Here is a 22,170-nt window from a genome sequence, read left to right on the forward strand (position 1 = left end):
CTTTTGTTCACTGATAGTGCAGCCTTTTTAGACTGGTTATCGTTATGAGCTCCCAAGCAGATACTTCTCGTCTAAAGCTCACACGCAGGAGAGGCGCATGTCAGGAATGTCGCTCAAAGAAGATCCGATGTGCGCTATACTGCCTTAAATTTAGGAAACATATGCTAATACTGTTGGAACAGGTGATGGGGCTAGTCCGTGTCACAGCTGTGAAGTAAAAAAAAACCATAATACATTATTATGGAAACCTGACCTTTACTTAGAAGGCCTTGACTCCTTGTATATACCTGCATACACGGCGCTCTCAGGTATCGCAAGGAGGATCAATCAATTCGAATTCGCCTAGTTACAGCGACACCTTCCAGAACGTTACTTCGCCCTTACCCACAATGGAGGGCCTAGTGACGCCAGCTTCTCTAGACTTGTTCGACTTTGTTTATGAGAATCCCATACAGCAAATGAGGAGTCCCGGAATTAATCGTGAAGATGATCTATCACGAGTAGTTGCGCATGGGACACCTCGTTATTTCGATGCTAGCCTCTTTGGTGAATCGCATCTAGCCACTAGATCTGGAGAAGGTGCGTTTTAACTTGAAACTCTTGTTTTTCGTTTCGTTTCAGCAACTATACTTCTATCTGCTGATCGGGTTATACTTTACCACTAATTTACTGTTGGCGAGCTAACACTTACATAGAACCAGGCAGCTGCATGCAGAATAGTATTTTAACGAGGCAGATATTACAGTCGGCTCCTGGAAGTGACGACAATCCAAGTGCCTTCGAGAATAGCTTGAACCTAGCTGCTCGTCGAAATAGTGAAGTTGATTCACACAATGTAACAAGGAATGCTTCGCAACAGGGCCCACTCCCCTTTTCCCTTCCAGCTCTGGGTTGGCAAGTCTTTCTAGAACCTCTACAGGTCAGTACTTCTTTTCTGCATACAAATCCATAGTAATACAAATCTAGGAAGAAGACTACTCCAATTTCTAGAGTATGCGACATAACTGCTGCTATCTATGCGTCAAAACTAGGGAACTCTACAAAGCAAGCTGCGATGAGAGCGATTAAGACTCTACTTTCTTCTGACTGTCAATTATGTCCTCCTTCTTTCTGGAAAAGTGGTGTTGATGGGAAACAACCCTCATCCCTGGACATGGCGAGCCCGAAAATAGATGCATGGATTCATAGTACGTCTATTATCGTATACTAGGGTAGTGTGCTAACTAGGCGAAGAAGCTTTTCAAGAACCAGGAGGGTAAGTAAGTTAGTGCACATTTTATCTCTGCATCTATCTAATCTAAAGCTAGCTTAAACACTTTCATAAAAGCCCAACATGTTATACAGATACACAGGGTAGTTCTCGACCCCCAAAAACGATCGGTCCAGCCTACCGAGTTATCCTTGTTACTAGTTACAATTACATGGGGAGCTCTACTCGACACAGAGTTCAACAGCCCTGTCAAGGCTGATCTAGCAGATGCTGTTGAAGATATGAAAAAACTTATATTCAGACACGTTGACAGTATAAATAAGTTCCTGGTAAGGGTTAGCAACAGACACTATCTATGCTTTTACTAAGATTACTTCAGGCGCTTGTTGCTATGGTGAGTACATAATTTAGGTGGATAAGATGGGTTACTAACGCGTCTAGCTTTGTCTTGCTGAAAAGATGAACCAAAAAGAAATACATGCGCTGATTCTAGGATGTGCTGGAACCGCAAGTTCATTGAAACTCCAGATGAGATCTGTAGTGCATGCCACTTGCCTTAGTGAAGAGCAGGCTGCGCAGGTTGGGCAAGCTATGCGGGTACTCTATTGTATTGACAAGTCCTATGCGTTGAGGTGGCAAACTCTTCCAGTAAGTATACTGCTGTTAATACATAAGCCTAGATCTGACCGGACTAATTCAAATAGCTCGTTGACAAAGAAGCACTTCCTGTGTTAGATACACAAAACAATCTAACCCTTAGAAACGATACCGCGGTATCGGTTGAGCTCTTGCATGCTCGAATGCAATATGCGCATCTTTGTCTGCATACAGCAGAGTTGCGCAAAGCTGTCGACGAGAATATGTCTGGTTCCTTTATAGGAAGAACTAGAGAGCTAGCAGAAGCATTGGATAATTGGCACGAATCAATCGTAGGGAATCCGTTCATGCCGTCGTTAGAGGAAAGCACAGCAAGACGCGTTAAGCATCAAGCATTCTGTCTTTACCATGAGGCATTGCTTCACTTAGTGAGCATTTGCTCATTAAACCAGTATAATCCCTTTAATCCGCCGCACCAAGAATGGGAAGCGATCCGTCGGCGATCTATCCGGGAGGTCGTACTTTCGTGCTCTACGATACTGTCTGATGATCTGCTTCAAGACCAGTAAGTATAGAACAACCTTATGATTGATTGCAGAAGCCCTCCTGACTATCGATTAGGAATTTCATGTTCACAAGTGTCTTTTCATTCTGCCTGCTTGCTCAGAACTCCTTACTAAATCAGAATACCGAGCTAAGAAGAGAAGATCAAGCGCTGCTTTGTATTGCTAGTGGGTTTTTTGCTCGGATGCGTCTCCTATACCCACAAAGCTTCGTCTTCGAGGAAGTTTCTAGTCTTCTCTCTATAATCAACCACGAATGAATATGGGCCGGCAGCCGAGAAGAGACACTATTTTGATTGCTAGCTGGTAAGGTCAAGAGATATAAGATCTACACAGGTTTTGTAACATATTTAGTCAGAAATTGCTTCGTCGTGTTACGTAAGACCAATGATATGACCTACACCCAATTTCATGGCCCCAGTATTGTTGGTTGGTTGGTTGGTATTCATTTTGCGTCTAGTTGATGGGGATTAAGTCCACCATCTCGCCTCCCGAAGGGCATGTACGACGTGCTAAGCTATGGAATTACAGTGCGAACACACTACCTTAGAAAGCATTTCTTGCCTGCGCGGGTATTGCTACCATTTCAGAACTACAGCCCCCCTTCCAGCTGGGGAGACTGAGCTATGTATGTACATTAAGGAGATTTCCTTGCATTTTGAGGCCTCTATGTGCCGAGAGAGAGAGAGAGAGAGTGTGTGTGTGTGTGTGTAGGGAAGAAGGGGAGAGGAAAAGAGAGGTGGTGAGTATTGCAGCTGTTGTGCTGAACCTAGTTCTGCCAGGTGCTGCATTGCCTGTTGCTGTTGCAGGGTAGGAAGAGCTACCGGGGACAGATCTTAGTGTAGTACTGTGTGAGTTGGATGAAGGCTTCAAAGGCCTCTGGCTCCCCTATCAGGGCCGCAGTATACGCTAGGCCGTCGGCTTGGCTAGATGGCGGTGTAGGTGGTCGGAGTGGCCATCGGCTAAAGGCCCCTAGGGTCTTGCGGCAGAGCGCGAGGTGCTCTGGCGTCTTGTCGCGCCCGCATGAGCAGGCGAGGTTCGCATCCTTGTGGTTGTACTTTCGATGATACCAGGCGAAGTCCCCGTGCCTAGTTCGAATAGAGAGTAGTCTGGCTAAAGTGGCTCTCGGTAGCTCCAGCTCCTTTAGACTGCTGCGTGTCGCATAGTCTAGATGCCAGCTTTTATACCACTTTGAGAGCTTAGTCTTCTTGTCAGACCACCAAGTTTTTTGCGTGTGTCGTAGTGTCTTGCGGGCTATCGTTTTGATGCCTGAGAGTGTAGGCACAGCGGCTTTTCCTGTTAGGGATGATGGATGCTGAGCTTCTAGGTCAGCCAATCTGTCTGCTGCCTCATTTCCTTCAATGCCTAGATGTCCTGAGGCCCATTTGATAGAGACGTCATACGTCTCCATAGCGCCGTGGCACTCTAGGAAGGCCCATTGAGAAGTAGGGGGTGCATCGCCTCTCAGGCACCATATGACTGAGGTACTGTCTATGCACATCCAGATTCGACGAGTATTAAACTCTGGCTGTCTTATGGTGTGCTGAAGGCCTCTCCATGCTCCTACTGCCTCAGCGTCAAAGACGTGCGAGGTAGAGTTAAGTGACCCGCGTCCAGTCTGCAGTTGCTTTCCGTTCTGATAGACTGCAAAGCCATAGGTAACCCGCTTTACTCCTTCCTTTATGTACTGTTCAGAGCCGTCTGAGAAGATAGCCACATCTAGTGGTGGGAGCCGAGCCCACCATTCTTTGAAAGCCTTAGCTGCTGTCTTCTTGTCTATGCCGAGCGTTGGGTCTGTTCGGCAGCCAGTTGAGTAGTGAGGGGCTGTGAGTATAGTCCTAGGGATCTCTGGTAGAAGAGAAGCTATCTGCTGGAATTTCGTCTTAACTCGCTGGAGTTGTCCTGTTTTTACGCCTCTGTTTACTATAGGTACTAGCGTACGCCTAGTGAGGGGGTGATCTGCATCTACAGTGCGCAGGTGGGCTGCAAATCTAAGTTTGGCTTCCTCTAGTGCTACTGTTGCAGACGGTAGTCCGGCGTCCCGAAAGAGTGAGGCTGTAGGGGTTGTTCTCCACGCTGGTAGAACACCCCTTGCCGCTATAGCCAGCGTTTTGTCTATGGCAGCTATGTGCCATCCGATGTAGGCGCTAACCTCTTGTGGCCTGCCTGGTTTAAGTGAATGTGGCGGTTTTGTGCGGCCTCTGTACCAACATTCGGTTCCATACAGAAGTGACGGGTATACACAGGCAATAGTGGCCTTGCGGAGGGAGCTAGCTGGTGGTCCATAGGTAGTCCTGGCCAGACTACGAATATGATAGGCTACCCGAGCAGCTTTTGCAGTGCGTGTGGCTACATGTCGTCTGAAAGTGAGTCTGCGATCAAACCACACTCCTAGCCAGCGCAGCGCTGGCTGGCTGTGTTCCCCACCTGGGAGGATGGGGTGGATCGTGAGCTGCTCATCTACGACGCATGGTGGTGCGTAGTTACTCCGCTGTCTAGTTAGGTGTATCATTTCCTGCTTTTCTGGTGCAAAGGCGACCTTGTTAGCTTCGCCACATGCTCTAATATACCTTAGATCTGATGCTAAGAGCTCGACGTTGTCGTCCATGGAGTGCGAGGCCCGGTATAGGCAGATGTCGTCTGCATATCCAAATCTCCGTTCCGTGTCCATAGATAGTAGCTCTGATAGGTACAGGGTGTAAAGTACTGGCGAGAGAGGCGAGCCTTGCGGTGTGCCACAGGCGACAGGGTAGCTAGGGGTAGTGACCTGACCAAGGCGGACTTGGACCCTCCGGTCCGTGAGGAATGAGTCTATAAAGAGTATAGTACTTTGCGACCAGCCCTGTTGGGTCATCCGGTGTAGGAGGCGGTTCTTAAGGAGGGCATCAAAGGCGCCTTGCACGTCTAGGGTGACCATAGTAACATGCTTTCCAAGCACCCATGCTGCTTCCGTGTCGTGGGTAAACGCTGCAGTAAGATCAGCTGCAGAGCGCTTTGGCAGGGCTCCGCCATGCTGGAGGCTAAGGATCTTGTGTGTCATGGCCGTCCACGCGATTCTTCTGGCTACTATTCGTTCGAGTCCCTTTCCAACGCAAGAGAGGAGCGCTATAGGTCTCCAGGAGCGGGGCAACGATCGGTCTGTCTTCCCCGCCTTAGGTATCATAGCTACCTCGGCAAGCTTCCATTCTGCTGGGAAGTAGTTAAGCTCAAGGCATCGCTGGAAGAGCCTTCGTATGAGTTCCCCAGCCTGGGCCCAGCAAGCACGGAGTAGTCGCACAGTAGAGCGATTCGTGCCTGGTGAGGTGCTCGAGACCCCTACCGTATTTCTCTCACATTCCTCTAGTGAGACGTGTGTGCTCCAGGGGAGGGTATCTACAGACTCTTGGTTTGGGTAGCGACTAAGGTCGTCCTCTGCTGTGAACCGGTTAAAGACCTCCTCTCTAAGAGCCTCTGCCTTCTCTAGAGGGTCGAATATTGTCGTGTTATTTACTATAAGAGGAGTGTCCTGGTTCTCTGGTGTAAGCTTGTGCCAGGCAATAATCTTGAAAAGATCCTTATCGTCCTTGGCGTTGTCAATAATATGTCGCCAGTACTGTAACAGTACAAGCAGTGAGAGAAAGTTGCTATGCATTTTCTGATGTGTTGTTCTGTTCTGCTGTGGTGATGGCCTTTTATGGGGCCATCATACTAGTCTGTTTACATGACGTATCTGTGACATGGATAGGTGTAGAAGGTGCTTATCAGTAAGAGGAAGAACCATCTCGCCAACACGTGGCACCTAGGATGTCCTTACCCCATGAACCGTCACAAGTACTGCCTCTTAGCCTGTCGGACGGTAGTCTTGAAAGCCTGTCTCTCCTCCTGTAGACTGCTAGAGCAGAGCTGTCTAGCACATTTGTAGGCCTGGTAGGCAGTCTTGCACTCCTTAGTCCACCATGGTGCAGCGCGGCCTTCTTTGCGGTCGGGCTTGCCTGCTGTCTGTATAGCGTGCTGTATAGTCTCTGTAAGCAGCGTGACACATTCGTCTAGCTGTGCTGCGTCCTGTGTTGCAAGCGGGTTTGGGATGTTCTGAACACCCATTTCCACAAGCCCGGCGAACTTAGGCAGGCTTGCCTCGGGGACTCTATAATGGTACTGCTCTAGATGCGGAGTGCCTGGCGTTGTGATAGGGACCGAGGTAACTATTGTCTCATGGTCTGACCCGCTGTGCATGCTAGCATCAACAGCAGACTGGGCAAATGGGATATTAGAGAAGGTAAGGTCAAGGACGTGGCCAGCGCAGTGTGTTGGCTGCCCTGGCACGCCAATGTAGTCCATAGACGCGTTGGCAGCCCAGCTGGCTAGCTCAATCCCTCCGTTAGCTGCGGTAGTGGTAGGCTCGAAGGATTCGTGTCTAGCGTTAAAGTCACCTCCTACAAGGCAGAGCTGAGGGGGTATAAGATGCGTGACGTATTGGATAACGTGTGGGGTGTGTGGCTGTCTGTAGCAGTTGAGTATAGCAACTCCACTTACTACAGCCCATAGCATGTCTGGGTGGTTGAGGCTCTCGCTGGCCTGGTATCGCAGGTGGCCTCCTTTGCGGATGTAGGTCATTACTCTAGGTCGGGCGCAGCCTGGCGTGTTGGGGCTGTCCCAGGTGCTGATGGGTGCTAGGTGCGTGAAACCGGGGTGGGTGGAGGTTCTTGAATTGGCATATGTGAAGGGCTCTTGGATACACACAACATCTATGCCCTTCTGAAAGGCTGTCTCTAGTATTTTGATATGCCAAGGTGAGCTCCTGCTAACGTTGGCCCAGCATATTCGAAGTTGCTTCCTTGGTAGGCTATGCTGTCGATGCCTGGTGTCGGCTGGGATGTTGTGCGGGTGTTCTAGCATGATGATGGCGGGTCATCGCTCATGCTGGTGTCTTCCCTCTCTGAGGTGGACGGGTCAGTATGGATAGTCGATTGTAGACGAATGCTGCCGGCCGACAGTTCTCCTACATTAAGGCTTCTCTGGGCTGTGGCGGCCCGCCTTGGTGTAACGGGCTGAGCCCTAGGTCACATGACTAGGCCGCTGGCCTAGTCGCTTCCTTCCTTCTATCACTCCTTCCCCCAGCAGCCCGTGCACCGTGCGCCGCGCGCCAACCCAAACAAAGCGGGATAGCCGCCCACTTCCTCTTCTTCTCTTCATCTCGACTGTAAATAGCATCTGGATTAGGTAGCTGGAATACAGTACCTACAGACTGTTCACACTTGGTCTCTTTTCTCTGCCAGTGGTAGCGGAGGATGCATACGAGGCAGTGGTGCTGGAAGGTGGGGCCCTTCTATCTTCATCTTGCCTCTGGGTGGGAGAGTGGGGAGGCACTGTCTCGGTTGCCTCCACAGGAAGAGCCTCAGGCTGAAGTGTTGCCTGGCCAAGGGCTACTTCAACCGTCCTGTAGAGATGCTGCTGTGCTATCTTGCCTGCGCGACGGATAGCCTTCAGCTCAGTCTTCGTGGGCTTAACGACGTGTCCGTTAACCCGGCGAGGGGCTGCCGGGCAGTTGGTGTGGCTAGCTGGATGAGGGCCATGACAGTTGGCGCATAGTGCTTTATGGGGGCAGTTGTCCCCATACTGTCCTTGGTGTCTGTCTGTGCGGTCAACGCAGTGTACGCAGCGGGCTATCTGGGTGCATCGGGCAGCGTTGCAGTAGCCCTGACAGCCTGGGTTATGTCGCTGTATAGTGGGATGCTTGTGGATTTCCTTCGAGAATTGACTAGTGCCAAAGAGCCGGAACGAACGTACTGGCTCCTTATAGGAAATGATCCAAGTGGTGAGGCCATTGTGATTCGCCCCATGCCGTGAAGTCCTGCAGCTTACTGGCTGCTTGCCTGTTTGCGAGCAGACCTTTTCCTCTACCAGCTGGGTGGTAGTTAGTAGTTCTGTGCCGTATAAGGTCCGAAAAGAGCTAGGTACTCCTTGTACTGCGTAGTTGATCCAGCGTTCTGGGGTCCTTACTGCGTCTCCGCCTAGCGCTCTTACCAGAAGTTCTTGGTTTTCTTGGGTTACAAGTCGGCCCCGGATGTCCTGATTAGCTGCAGTAATCGCCCAGCCTGTGTTGATTGGTGATGCGGTAGGTATGTCCCTAAGAGTGGTTCCTGCTATGCTTTTGCATATTGCCTGCCGTACTGCAAAGGGTGAGAGCTGCTGTAGTCGTATTTCTGGATTAGAGATGGCGATAAAGATTCGTACATCTTCTTTTAGTTTAGCTGGCTGGCTAGGCCGGATTTTAGCAGGGTTTAAGGGCCGACTGCTACCCCTATTAGAGATTTGGGGGTCTCTAGCTACGTCCGCCCAAGAGCGTCGTCTTGATTCCGGGCTCTTTGGGTTGCTATGACTGGCGTCGCTGCTCCAGTGGGAGCTAGGGGGAGAGTTAGTTGAAGAGGGCGAGGTTAGAGCGTGGATAACTCTCTGCTGCAGCTCCTCTGCGATCCTAGTTTCTTGAGGGTTGGTGTAGCCCTGAGCGTGTTGATCTATGGCTGCTGCGAAGGCAGCAGTGATGGTGTTCCGCAGCTGGGCTATCTGCTGGGTCTCGGTGATGTGGCGTTGGACGGCATCAGAGACTCGAGGTTTGGGAGCGCCCCCACCGGGGATCTGGCTGCTCAGAAGGGGTGCATAGTGTTGCATATCCTCCTGGGGCCGTCTCGGGGCGCGTGTATAAAGCTGCTGGGGCATCTCAGGGTCTGGGGACCCTGTGTGCTGGGAGGAGGGGGACTCTGCCATCCAGACAAGCACCTTAGCGCGGCTGCGCGGAGGGCTAAGCGGACGTTAGAGGTACTCCTAGAGTCGCCGTAGCAAGCCTGATTAATTGCTGGGATTTTCAGGGTCTTTGGAAAGGGTATCTAAAAATCGAAAAGTTGGTGTTCGGTGTGGCATCCATCGGCCAGATCCCAGTAGCTTCGAAGGCCTTCAATATAAGGCTCTCCGTGAAGGAGGATATCCAGGCGCTCCAGAAGAGTGGGAAGAAGTCTCCTTTCTTAATTGGAGCGAGACCTTGAGTTGAGCCTTATGGAGATGGTTGGTGAGCTCGTTAGAGTAAGCTTGAGAGAGAGGCTTGAACAGCACTACGTCAAGCGGCTGGAGCGTATGAGTCGAATGGGGGGGAAGGATTATAAGGAGGATCCTGTGGCGATCACAGTAGTCGATAAACTCCATCGTGACATGAGATCCATGGCCATCAAGGATGAGCAATCGCCATCTCCCTGATCGCTGCTTTGTATAGCGATCAAACATCTGCTCTAGCCAAGCTAGACCTATACTATCGTTTGACCAGCCTGTTGGAGATGATGAGACAAAGACCTCATGTTCTCCTGCCTTGATATCCTCTATCCAACTTGATCGTATAGCTCCTTTTTTAGCTGCGTAGATAAGGCTTGGGGGCAGCGAGCTCCCATCGGCGCAGCAGCAGGCCAGGAGTGTCAAAAACTCGCGTGATCCATCCTGGAGAGATGCTTGAACCTCCTTCTTCTCCCATTGATGCCTGCTGAATATTCTCTTACTCCTGCCTATCATACCAATCAAGAAGCCCTTCTCATCCATATTGTATATATCTCGAGCCTCAAGGTGATATTCAGTGATCTTTCGATGCAGTAGCTCGAAGTAGAGACGGTATTTTGACTTAGAATCAGCTAGGTGGCGAACACGATCCATAGCGGTGGTCCACTTTGAGATTATATGGATCTGGTGTCTGGTGATGAAGCGAGATCGCTCAGCTGCCGATGGGCTATTTCAGATGAGAAATTCCTAATCATCTCTCTCGTAGGAGGAAGGCCTCTCTCCGTAAGCTTGGTGATATATCGTATAAGCTCTAGCTCTTGTTGTTGGTCGAGAGCTTATTGATTTAAGTATCCATCCTCCCGAGACGCTGTCACGCCTCTCCACCTTCGCCCCAGCGTTGAGCGGTTAACCTGGTATTTCTCAGCAACTTCCCTCAACGTAAAGTGTTCTCCTGGATCGCGCGATTTCAAATCTTCAATTGCATCGTCGATAGGTGCCATGGCTGTAGCGTTATAGTCTGTTGAAGTTGTGGTGTTGAGACGCGGCTTGGTGTTCGGCGGGGCACGAGGTGTCTCCGGGCATGAGCTGTCCGTGCACGTTACTTGCACACCCAGAACGTGCGCTGTGGAGCTTCAGACTTGCTAACTCGATAGTTATAGTTGTATACCTAGCTCTTCTTATGTCGTGGTGTACGCAAAGGCATACAGTAACTAGGTAATCGATCCCATACAATGCCCGCGAAGTCATCCGCAAGGTGGCTATCTGGGCCTCCATCACCGCTAGTAACAATCTCAAGCACTTCGGTAGGCGCGTTAATTAGTGGCAGCATTCGAGCTTTTAGTAGGCGCAGCGATCGCGTTTTCCAGCAACAAATAAAGCAGCTGCCTTTCGAACGGACGCTCGTCGGTCGCCTGGCTTGCGGCAATAGCCAGCGCTTTGCGTGGTGAGGTGCGTATAGGTATCTCAGGCGGCGTAGCCTCTATAGGGATAGGCTGTGATGCAGTGCCTTGGGCTGTTTTGGCGCGCTTTGGAGCTACTTTGTGCGCTTCAGCGCTGCGTTTTGAGCGTACAGGAGGCATATGGGCTGCGGAAGCAGAGCCAGAGGCGGCGGCGGCGGCGGCAGAGTCAGAGGCGGCGGCGGAGGCAATGAGTGCTGGGTGACTAAGCGAGCATCACTAAGTGAGTGAGACTACCTAAGTGATTGTGAGATCGTAGTCTATATACATTTAATCAGGAATCATGTTGAGAATATCTGGGTTCAGTCCAGGTAGAAGGTGCTTGGGGATCACATGATGTGCTGGTGTGGCAGGCACTGCCCGGTGGGCAATAGCACCCACCACAATAGAGTGAGACCTTGACACATAACACGATAGTCAATACAATACGTTGTAGCCACCCCGCCTTGTCCCTCCTCCCACTCGGTTATCCATAGTAGTCATACTACTAGAGGGACCTTGTTCCAATAGGTTATGAGCTCCGGTTGCCAAAACTGACGTCATTGTTTTGATCCCACCAGAGTCGCGCAGGACTCAGATTCAAGGAGGAATCAAATCACTACTAAGGTCGCGAAGGACCTAGCTACGATTCGCGGAAGGAATCGAACACCAACTAGAGTCGCGCAGGGCTCAGATTGGCGAGACAATCACCTATCCAACGAGATTCTTCAGACGCGTTCAATCTTCCAAAACAAAAACGCACAGACCAGTCCTTATCGATAAGATAACCAAAAACACCAACAATTGACTCTTTCGCTGTTTTCTAGTCTCCCAAATCTATTCCTATCCTAGAGATCTACTCGATAGATCAGTAAGATAGAGAAAAGAGAGTAAGAAGAGTAAAATAGCAAGGCTTTCACTACTTTCACACCGGTACGGCTAGAAGAACTAGGTATCCTTCCACACCTGAGATCAATCAAGCTAGCTTGATAGCTTGATTGGAAGATTGATGCCAAGCCAATTCAATCAATCCAGCCAAACCTCATACAAAAACGCAATCAATCCAGCTGAGCTTTTCCGTGAGCTTGATTCAGATTGATAGCTTGATTGCCTTAAGTATATAGTAGATTTCGGTGATGAGGCAGCCCATGAGGCAGCTTAGATAGCTGTAAAAGCTCTATACTGAGCTTTTTTTGGTGTTTTAGTTACGCCGTGTAACATTGAGTAATATCCGATAGCTCCGTGTAACTAGCAGCCAGCGCGTCGTCTCATATAGTATACTCCATCTCCATCTCCATCACCCACAATACTATATACTTTTGGTGTTGCAGATCTATCGCCGTATACCTCACCTCATCGTCGCCCTCATGCCGCCCAAAAAACGCGTCTCTGATAGCGCTCCCTCGCCTAGAAAGCGCGCGCGCGGCACTGCGAGCCAGCCCGTCGCGATCGACTCGCAGTCATATCAATCTCAGCCATCTGCTCTATCTCCGCCGCCTCCATATACACATACTTTCGAGTCGCGATTGCGCGAGTCGCAGCCCGAAGACGCTATCGTCGCGCCCGCCGAGGGCAGTGAGCAAGCTACGCTCGCTCCGTCTTCTGAAGCCGCCGACGACGCTGTAGATGAGGCTTTTGACGCCCATCTCGAAGACAATTATGATGGCATAGATTGGGGTCGCCTTAAGCTGTATACGAAGCCTATCACGACGCACCAACACAAGCGGAGTTGGATCTATCGCCACGGCTATCGCGTCGCTCTTCTCAAAGATCCAACCCGCGTATTCTTCATCTGCCACTGGTGTTTCAAGCACAAGCTCACGGATATTGGTATTGGGATATACAATACAAGCGCAGCAGTCTCGTCAGCCGCGCGCTACCTCAGCGAGCAGAAACCTGGCCATAGGCTAGTAGCACCAGGCAAGACTCCAGTTGCTAGTGTTTACAACGCGCTCACCACTGCGAGAGTCCCTATCTCACAGGCAGTAGCTAATCAGATTAACGGGTTTAGCAAGCAGTGCTTTAGGTTTGCCGCAGTAGACTGGCTCGTCGCGAACAACCACCCCATCTCTGAGTTCGAAACACCAGCTTTTCGACGCCTAATTGCTATCGCCAACCCACTTGCAGAAGCAGCGCTCTGGAAGAACCACAAGAGCGTCTCCCAATACGTCATACGACTGTTTGACTGGCTCAGGCCCCGCGTTGTCCACGAGCTGTCACAATCGCTTAGCAAGATCCATATAAGCTTTGACGGATGGTCAACGAAAGGCGGCAAGCGCGGGTTTCTCGGTATCGTCGCCCACTACGTCAACTCAGATGGCAAGCTCCGAGACCTGCCTATCGCGCTGCCTCAGCTCACAGGCGCTCACTCCGGCGATCGATTAGCTGAGGTTGTATTATCAATCTTAGAGCAGTTTAGCATAAGCGAGCGCACACTCGGTTACTTCGTCCTCGACAATGCCTCTAATAACGACACCGCTGTCGCTGCGATTGCCCACGAGCTTAACTTCAATCCTATACACCGACGCCTCCGCTGTGGCCCTCATACGATCAATCTGATTGGGCAGAGACTGCTCTGGGGCAGAGATGCAGACTCATACAACAACGAGGGAGTTGACGAGCTCGCCGACGAGGCAGCGTTTATAAAGGAGTGGCGAAAGCACGGGCCTTTAGGCGTACTTCTCGATATTGTCAACTATATCCACACACCGCAGCAGTACAATCTTTTTGAGAAGGCGCAGCGTACAGCTTACCGTGAGCTACCTCACGACGCAGACGACAAGCTCACGATACTACAGCCAATCAAGCCAGTAGTCACACGCTGGAACTCATACTTCGACTGTTTTGAGCGAGCTATAAAGCTCGCGCCGGCCATCAACGCGTACGCGAACACCCACATACAAAATACAGCAAAAGAGGATATCTACGCCGACTCACAGGGCAAAAGTCGGCCTGCTGCTCCACAGTGGATGAGATCAGACGGCCTCACAGCTGCCGATTGGGCTGTTGTTACCGACTATATAGAGGTTCTTAGGCCACTTAAAGAGTGTACAAAGCGCTTTGAGGGACGTGGCGAGTATAGCTTTGGCGCGATCGCTGAGGTGATCCCAACGTTTGAGTTTCTACTCACTCAATTAGAAGCTCGCCTCCTCTACTACGATTGCGTAGTCCATGACGCTCACGACGAGGCACCCGAAGATCACCTTCCTATTAATCTACGCGCAGCGCTACTTAAGGCGAACGAGTACTACGCTAAACTCGACGACTCGCCAGCTTACTACGCTGCTACAATACTCCATCCTCGCTACAAACACTACTGCGATCAAGCGTGGGCTGAGAAGCCTGACTGGCTGGCGCTTAATAATCTTAATTTCCAGGCACTGTGGGCGGATTACAAGTCGCTGCCGTTACCGAGGCCTTGCTACACACGCGCACCGAAGAAACCGAGCAATATTGACGACGCGATTGACGGCATTATTGATCCCACACGCGGCAATACTAAGGAGGATGAGTATGAGCAGTGGAAGCGCGAGCCAATCGTTGGCAAGGGCACCGATCCTATACAATACTGGTTCGGGCTGCGCGATCAATATCCCAACCTTAGTAAGATGGCGCTTACTATACTCTCTATACCCGCTTCAAGCTGTGAGTGTGAGCGCGTCTTCAGTGAGCTCGGAGATCTACTAGAGCCTCGCCGACGCTGTATATCACCTGAGCTACTAGCAGCACTACACTCAGTACGACGATGGAGACGGGCAGGTTTTGGTGGCGGCGACAACGACGATATGGGCCAATCAAAGCTTACCGACGAGCAGATGGACGTTTTGTACGAGCTTAGCAAGTGGGTGGGCGAAGACGACGATCTAGATACATGGGACGACGGCTGAGACTCAACACCAAAAAATATATACAACTTTCCTATTTGGGAATCAAGCACCCAAGCTACCAATCAAGCTAACAACTTTCCGCCAAGCCAATTCAATCAATCCAGCCAAATCTCATACAAACAGCCAATCAATCAAGCCGGGGGCTGTCAGCTTGCTTGATTGATTGATCTCAGGTGTGGAGGTCGGGCGGGCTCCAGGCAGCAGATTGGGCGGTCGTTACTGAGTACGAACGATGCCTTGAACCACTGAAAATCACTACAAAACGGCTGGAGGGCCGTGGCAAACACCATGGCAGTAGCTTCGGAGCTATCCACGAGGTCTTGCCCGTGTTTGAGTATCTACTCGATCAGCTTGAAAAGCTAGCCGAGCCATACGCTGACGTAGTGTTTGACGCACACGAGGAGGCGCCTGAAGATCACCTTCATATTAACCTACGCAACGCTTGGGTAAAGGCTGAGGAGTATTACCGTAAGCTCGACGACTCACCAGTATATTACGCCGCTACTTGTCTCCATCCGTACTACAAATATTACTGCGAGAACTCATGGGAGCATAAAGATGGATGGCTACGTACTGCAAACGCTGGATTTCAAGAGTTGTGGCGGTCATATAAGAAGGCACCGCCGAGTCCTCCACCACAACCAGCTCGTACAGGCGCGATCGACGACATGATCGAAGCCCTCACCGCGCGTCGTAACTGTGCGAGGAGAGACGGCGGCGACGAGTACGATCGCTGGCTAGAGGAGGAGCCGAGTTGGAGTACTGCAACGTATCACAACGATGGCAACGCAGTCTGATATTGGATGACGATAGCGCCAAAATACCCCCAATTGAGCCGTTTTGCCATTGATATACTATGTTGGATCGGAGGAGAGATGAGAGAGAAGGTTGTTTGATTGAGAGAGCTGCAGAGAGCGACTATATACATGAAGTAGAGTATCTGGAGCATTCCAGATCAGCAGTGTGTTACGTAGCTGTGACGATAGTAGAACATTCTAGTTGACACACCCCCTGAGGGCTGACACTAGGTTCAGCACAACAGCTGCAATACTCACCACCTCTCTTTTCCTCTCCCCTTCTTCCCTACACACACACACACTCTCTCTCTCTCTCTCGGCACATAGAGGCCTCAAAATGCAAGGAAATCTCCTTAATGTACATACATAGCTCAGTCTCCCCAGCTGGAAGGGGGGCTGTAGTTCTGAAATGGTAGCAATACCCGCGCAGGCAAGAAATGCTTTCTAAGGTAGTGTGTTAGCACTGTAATTCCATAGCTTAGCACGTCGTATATGCCCTTCGGGAGGCGAGATGGTGGACTTAATCCCCATCAACTAGACGCAAAATGAATACCAACCAACCAACCAACCAACCAACCAACCAACCAACCAACCCTATTAACGCGCAGGTTGTGTTAAATAGGCTTAATATAACGGTTCATGAGGATAGTGAATCATGTGCATCATGTGATGGTGGTCTCAACTACCCGCCTTGATCCTACTTCGGACTAATCATCCTCCTGCTTACGCACGCCTCTCTATATATTGATAGCATCTATCTTGATAACGACCGCGGACGATGACTGACTGTCTTGTGCAGTTACACCTATTTTACACAAGACTGCATCTACCGTAATACTTGACGTACGGCTCCGCACCCCGCCAGCACCCCTGCTAGAAGGAACTTTACGGCAGTCTAAGGTGCGCAGCAACACTTCTGAGTTTGGATCACAGTCGAAGCTAGTTTGCGACTCCTTCCAGCGTTGTCCTACAATGTTACAGGAAGCCTACCCACGGCTTGACAGAGGTACTCAGCAAATGCCGCAAGAAGCTGCGCTTGTAACAGAATACGTTTGCGACCTTCAAGAACGATTAATAATAATAACTAAGCGAAAATTACGTAGAAGGAGGCGTCTCTAGACTGGTGGCACTATGGAGTACGGTGAGGCAGCGTTGCGGGCCGGCCTAGCACCGTCCTCTACGGTGCCGCTGGTAGAAAAGGCTTGTGGTGGCCGACGCTGCGGCAACTGCGGAGAGGCTGGCTATAACGTAAAAAGCTGCACGCAGGCTTTAAATGAGTCAGAGACAAGGATTCGAGAGACAAGATCAACCAGGCGCTCGAAAAATGGCGCATAAAGCAGCATCAGAATGAAGAGAGCATTACCATAGACGATGGCAGCCGCCCCACCAGACCTACAGCCAACACCGTACGGTATACGGTTCAAGATTAAGAGCTACATGCTCAAAACGATGAGCAATTCAAGGCTACGAGAGCTTGCGACGATCAATTCGAAATGACGAAGATTAATAGCAATTTTGTCGCGATAGGAGAGATCATGAGTGCACTGCACTAATTTTGTATCCTTCACAAAACCTATACCTGCTGCCTGGCATCGATATCTGGCTCGTTGAGCTCAACGACCAAACAACCACCTTTTCCTCGCTACCTATGGCTTTCTGGACTATTGATCCGAACTTTGGAAATCTGGGGTAACTCTCACATCGGATCAAGCCGAGATCTCGACACGTGCTCATATCGCGAAGACTGCTGCGAGGCTTCGATACCTCGCTCAAGGCTAGCACGTGATGCCTCGAGCAGCCAAGCTGCAGTTGCTCTGTTGTTGCCGCGACCGTTGCAGTCAAAGTTGCTGCTGCTATAGCTTGTGGACTTAAACTCCAATTGCTAAGTTGTTGACAGCACTGTTCTGTGTATACCTATTGCCTACTATTGTGTTAAGGTACTGGGTATAAGGCCTGTATTGTAACCTCTTTCTCTTGTAGACATGTGATAAGATACTAAGGTGATCGCAGCTAAGGTCTATATAGCTGCTACTAGAAGGCAATAGGCCTGGCTGATTTCACCTCGTTAAGGAGTACCTATAGATCCCATTCTCTATCACCACCCGTTGCGGGTCGAAGCCTGCCCCGCGTATCGTGAGATTATCCTTATGCAACAACAACAATCCCCAATGTCAGATATAGTCTATATCAACCTTCAAGCTACAACAGCGAGTAGGTCGGCCTTTTTGCTGTTCTACACCCAAACATAGACGCAACCACCTCAGCACTTCTTGTAGCCATTACTGATAGCAAACTGTCGCTTAGCTACCATATCGTTAGTATCTTCTAGATCAAATATCTCAGGCGCAATGACGTGTTTTGACTTACTCCATGAGTTGCTTCATTACAACCTTGCAACCATATGCCAGCGCCCCGAGAAACTTTTCCCTCGTCAAACATTAGACGGTAATCTCTGTCCACCCTCCATCCCCCTTTTTCATCCGAAATAAGGCTGGCACATCCGTCGAGGATGTCATCTGGATAGCCATGCTTGTAACCAGTTGCAGCAATTAACAAGTCAACTTCCATTGTTGTTAGATCCTGCTTGGACTCGCAGGAGCCAGGTAGTATTTGGATAGTAAGGCATAGGCTTTCTGAATCCGGAGTTGCCTTATTCACAGCAACAACTGACCGGAAATTCAAGATCTGATGCATTGGTTTCTTTGCAGGATTGCCACCCAGGCGTTCTCTATAGAGCGACTCGTAGATTCGCTCGAGAAGTTTGACTCTTACAACGCCATAGTTTGTGTTCTTATCATCTAGTATTGTCCTAGAGCGAACTCCAAGGCTTCGGTGGTAGACTTCGTCTACTTTGGACGCATTGAAAATTTCGTTGACGCTTAACGTAATTAGATACTTGTGCGCCAGGGTTTAGACCTAGATTTGAGGTATACTTACAAAGGAGAATCATCACTGGGTCTGAGATGTTGGCCTCGGATCAAGAGGTTGACTGTGGAGACAGGACAGTTCCCACGAAGATAGTCGAAAATCTCAGCAGCGCTTTGGCCCGATCCGACTACAGCTATCCTGGGACGTTGTATTCCTTCAAGTATTCCGGGAACCCGATGTAGGAACTCGGAGGAGTGTACTACTCTCGGATGGTGTTTTGGATAATGATCCGGCAAATGTGGTCGTGCACCTGTTGCAATAACAACGCGTCTCGTCTTCCGGTACGTGATAAGGCCAGTAACAACATTACGGCTCTTGACAATAAAGTGACGCACAGGATTATCTCCTTCAGCATCCTCCGGTATGACTTGTAAAACCTCCTGACCATATGCTGCATCGTCGATGAAATGAGCAGCACACCATCTTAGGTAATCCCCGAATTCGGACCGGAATGGGGAAAAAGTGTTTAAGTTGGCAAAATCCGCTAGCCTGCTATGAGTGTGCAGGTAATTCATAAAGGTAAAAGGGCTCTTGGGGTTCCGCAAGGTCACCAGGTCTTTTATGAAGGAGATTTGCATCCTCGAATCTTCCAACAGCATTCCAGTATGCCAGCCGAAAGCCAACTTCTTCTCAAGAAACAGGACCTTCGGTGGAACTGCATGTGCATCTGAAGATTTTCGCTCTTTGTGCCTATCATCTAGGGCAATGGCGATTGAAAGAGATGCCGGCCCAAACCCGACGCAAACTAGATCGTAAACCTCTAAATTACGATATTTAGCTTGATCCATACTGCCATGTATGTTAGTCTCTGTATGCCTCAAAAATCGTTAATCAGAAGAGCTACTCGGAGCTCAATACTTACTTGACTGTCCGGGAAAAACTCGTGCTTATCTTGCTTTGTGTGCTGTTGATGCTTAACTTTAGAAACGTATCAATAGGGTACGATTTATCTAAAAGGGTCAAAAATGCTACCACATCTTCTTTTCTACTAAATTCCAGGCTTTTTCAGGGCTTACTCTATTTAGTGTGGCGACATTAAATTTGAACCATTCCTGTTTAGACGAGCAATATCATAGCAGATCATTAAGAAATCTTTACTATTAGATGCTTCTTAGTATCCAGTGACTTTATCTTAGGAGAAACTCTTATAATAAGTAAAAGACCTTTTAGTAGCGCAACAAAATCTAGTCTGTGTTGGAAGGCCTTGTACGATCGTACGGTGAATAACAGTAACTAAGGTAATCTTGTGTATTGGTATTCGTGTGTATCTTCTACCAGTGTGGGGCTACGAAGGTATACATGTCATCGGGTCCGAGCGGGGTTATCAGACCTGAGGGGATCCGAAGTAGGATTGAGGCGGTACGTTAGGCCTTAGTAGGCGACACACCGTGTGTATACTAACAGTCCGCGTTAATAAAATACGGGCTGAAATAAGGATACAAGCGTGCATCCAACAAAGGCAATTGTATAGCTAGTAATAGTGTTCAACTCTTTATTACGCATATTGTCTGCCGCCTCTAGATTTAAATGCATCAAGCTAAGCATGCACTAAGAGAAATTTAATAACAGTTAACAAATAGAAACTATATCACTCACTTATTCTATTGGTCTCTTAGTTATCTCACAGCTCTGTACACTAGTAATACATTTTTACGATGGTGTTAGTGGCACTGTCCTCCACGGTGCCGCCAGCAAAAAGGGCTCGTGGTAGTAATAAAGAGCCAGCTCAACCAGCTCTACGGCACTGTAGAAAGTGCGGCGAGACTAGACACAATGCGCGAACGTGCAAAAAAGACATAGAGGTATCTTCTAAATCAGATGCAAGCACAACGTACATAGGCTCCTTGTTCAATAGCGATAAGATTGAAGAGTCGTAACATGAGTTCGTTGTGCCAAGCTTCTTTGACCCACTCGATGAGTTGACTTACGCGATGAGAGAATACGTCACTACTTAAGAACGAGCCTTAGCAGTCGCTAACACTAAGTAATACCTTCAATTAGGGTCGCAATCGACGCTTGTGAAGGCAAGGATTGAAAGGTTTATCGATAGTTCACTAACCTTGAAAGGAGCAATAAAACTTGCGCATAACGTACTCCACGGGTTAGCCGCCACTCTAATTTTACTAAGGGAAATCACTAATCTAGAGCTTCATATCTCTAGATCTACTCATGGAGTACGCTAACTAAGGATATTGCTAAGCTTCGAGCAGCAAATAAGGCCTCTGTTCGACGCGAATCGCACAAAATAAAGCGGGTTAAGGCAGAAGGGATTGTAATACTTGCAGGAGCGGACGACGCTCAACAGACAGCTCTAGTGCAATAGAACTGGACATAATGCGCGTACGTGGAAGTAAGTAGCAGAAGTGGACTCTGAATAATATTTTATGTTGTACTGTACTATAAAGGGGGAAAGTAGGCTACTTTGTGCAATAATAGGCGAAGTTTTGGTAGAGGCTTAGCAAAAATGACCGCTCAACCCGTGGAGTACGTTATCATTAACTCTGGTACCTCGAGCGCGCTGTCCGTCGATGGGAACATTACAGGCTGCTATTGTGCAGGCGTATTAGTAGGGTTTGCTGGTCAGCTTAGTTGAGTGGTTCTCTCGCTTATGAAGCACGTTATTCGTATCGGTAGGATAGAAATATTAGTAATAACGTAAACAGGACAAAGAAAGACATAGCTCAATTTCTAGAAAAGTAAGACGCATTATAATCTAACAAAGATAGCCGCTAAATATTTCCGACAACTTATTACTAATTAAGGTTTTCTACAAAGACAAATCGTAACTAGTAAGTGTAATAAGAAACCTACATAAGGCTAGAAGAAGTTTAGCAGAACCTACGGAGCCTGTTCTACGTTTTACAATAATTTAAGCTACACAGGCAATGGCAACTGTTCTATACGAGGGTGAATTTTTCAAACATGTTGTATCAGGTTTTGTTGCGGGCGCCGCCGGTATGAGTGTAGAGTACCCATTTGATACTGTTAAGGTGCGACTCCAATCACAACCAGGCCATTTACCATTACGTTACTCTGGACCCCTTGACTGTTTCAAACAGTCGCTACGTCAAGAAGGGTTTTTAGCTCTTTACAGAGGGATAAGTGCACCTCTCTTTGGAGCAGCAATCGAAACAAGTAGTTTGTTTCTTAGCGTAGGTTACTAATATTAAGCTGAAGTTCTCTACTAATTTCCCTGAAGTTTAGGCTTGCCCAAAAAATCCTCGAAGCCGACACAGAGGGTGCTGTCTTTAAATCCGACTTCATAGTGCTACGTAATGTAGTTTTGTGCGGTGCAGCATCCGGCGCAATCACATCTTTCCTTCTAAATCCTATCGAGATGATTAAATGCAATATGCAAGTGCTCCCGGAGACCCAAGCAGGCATACAGTTGCAAAGGCGTGGGACAAGAACTACTATTGAGGAGATATACTGTCGCTACGGCATGTCCGGATTCTGGAGTGGACAGATCGCTATCATCATTCGGGAGGCTGGCGGGACCGCAGCTTGGTTCGGCAGTTACGAGGGTGTGAAGCGCTCCTTACAACGTATAACCCCTCAAACGATCGAGGGACAGTTGGAATCCTTGGCTGGGGCAAAGGCTGCTTGGCAACAAGTCATGGCTGGCGCGTGTGCAGGTATGGGTTACACCTTTTCAGTCTACCCTGCCGACACGGTCAAGTCATACATGCAAACCGCACATTGTTTCAGCCAAAGCCAATATAGCCCTAGTTTGAG

General features: G+C 49.1%; 7 protein-coding genes across 7 annotated transcripts; 2 read left to right on the forward strand and 5 right to left on the reverse strand.

Moving 5' to 3' along the window:
• Positions 1 to 3,190: 3,190 nt before the first annotated feature.
• Positions 3,191 to 6,001, reverse strand: PtrM4_055590 (uncharacterized protein; the record flags this gene model as incomplete). Its single annotated transcript, XM_066105166.1, has 1 exon — positions 3,191 to 6,001. One exon carries the CDS (start codon positions 5,999 to 6,001, stop codon positions 3,191 to 3,193), a length of 2,811 nt encoding a protein of 936 aa, XP_065963793.1.
• Positions 6,002 to 6,174: 173 nt separating this feature from the next.
• PtrM4_055600 (uncharacterized protein) lies at positions 6,175 to 7,245 on the reverse strand (the record flags this gene model as incomplete). The annotated part of the gene is made up of 1 exon (XM_066105167.1): positions 6,175 to 7,245. The coding sequence occupies one exon, from the start codon at positions 7,243 to 7,245 to the stop codon at positions 6,175 to 6,177; it is 1,071 nt and encodes a 356-aa protein (XP_065963794.1).
• A 342-nt stretch (positions 7,246 to 7,587) lies between these two features.
• On the reverse strand, positions 7,588 to 9,066 carry PtrM4_055610 (uncharacterized protein; the record flags this gene model as incomplete). Its single annotated transcript, XM_066105168.1, has 1 exon — positions 7,588 to 9,066. The coding sequence occupies one exon, from the start codon at positions 9,064 to 9,066 to the stop codon at positions 7,588 to 7,590; it is 1,479 nt and encodes a 492-aa protein (XP_065963795.1).
• A 234-nt stretch (positions 9,067 to 9,300) lies between these two features.
• PtrM4_055620 (uncharacterized protein) lies at positions 9,301 to 10,041 on the reverse strand (the record flags this gene model as incomplete). The annotated part of the gene is made up of 1 exon (XM_066105169.1): positions 9,301 to 10,041. The coding sequence occupies one exon, from the start codon at positions 10,039 to 10,041 to the stop codon at positions 9,301 to 9,303; it is 741 nt and encodes a 246-aa protein (XP_065963796.1).
• A 2,149-nt stretch (positions 10,042 to 12,190) lies between these two features.
• On the forward strand, positions 12,191 to 14,710 carry PtrM4_055630 (Dimer-Tnp-hAT domain containing protein; the record flags this gene model as incomplete). Its single annotated transcript, XM_066105170.1, has 1 exon — positions 12,191 to 14,710. The coding sequence occupies one exon, from the start codon at positions 12,191 to 12,193 to the stop codon at positions 14,708 to 14,710; it is 2,520 nt and encodes an 839-aa protein (XP_065963797.1).
• A 668-nt stretch (positions 14,711 to 15,378) lies between these two features.
• PtrM4_055640 (uncharacterized protein) lies at positions 15,379 to 15,507 on the forward strand (the record flags this gene model as incomplete). Its single annotated transcript, XM_066105171.1, has 1 exon — positions 15,379 to 15,507. One exon carries the CDS (start codon positions 15,379 to 15,381, stop codon positions 15,505 to 15,507), a length of 129 nt encoding a protein of 42 aa, XP_065963798.1.
• Positions 15,508 to 17,786: 2,279 nt separating this feature from the next.
• Positions 17,787 to 19,223, reverse strand: PtrM4_055650 (IucD, Lysine-ornithine N-monooxygenase; the record flags this gene model as incomplete). Its single annotated transcript, XM_066105172.1, has 3 exons — positions 17,787 to 17,789; positions 17,875 to 18,385; positions 18,445 to 19,223. 3 exons carry the CDS (start codon positions 19,221 to 19,223, stop codon positions 17,787 to 17,789), a joined length of 1,293 nt encoding a protein of 430 aa, XP_065963799.1.
• Positions 19,224 to 22,170: the final 2,947 nt, after the last annotated feature.

This window comes from Pyrenophora tritici-repentis, chromosome 2 (assembly GCF_003171515.1).
Source record: "Pyrenophora tritici-repentis strain M4 chromosome 2, whole genome shotgun sequence".
NCBI lineage: Eukaryota > Fungi > Ascomycota > Dothideomycetes > Pleosporales > Pleosporaceae > Pyrenophora > Pyrenophora tritici-repentis.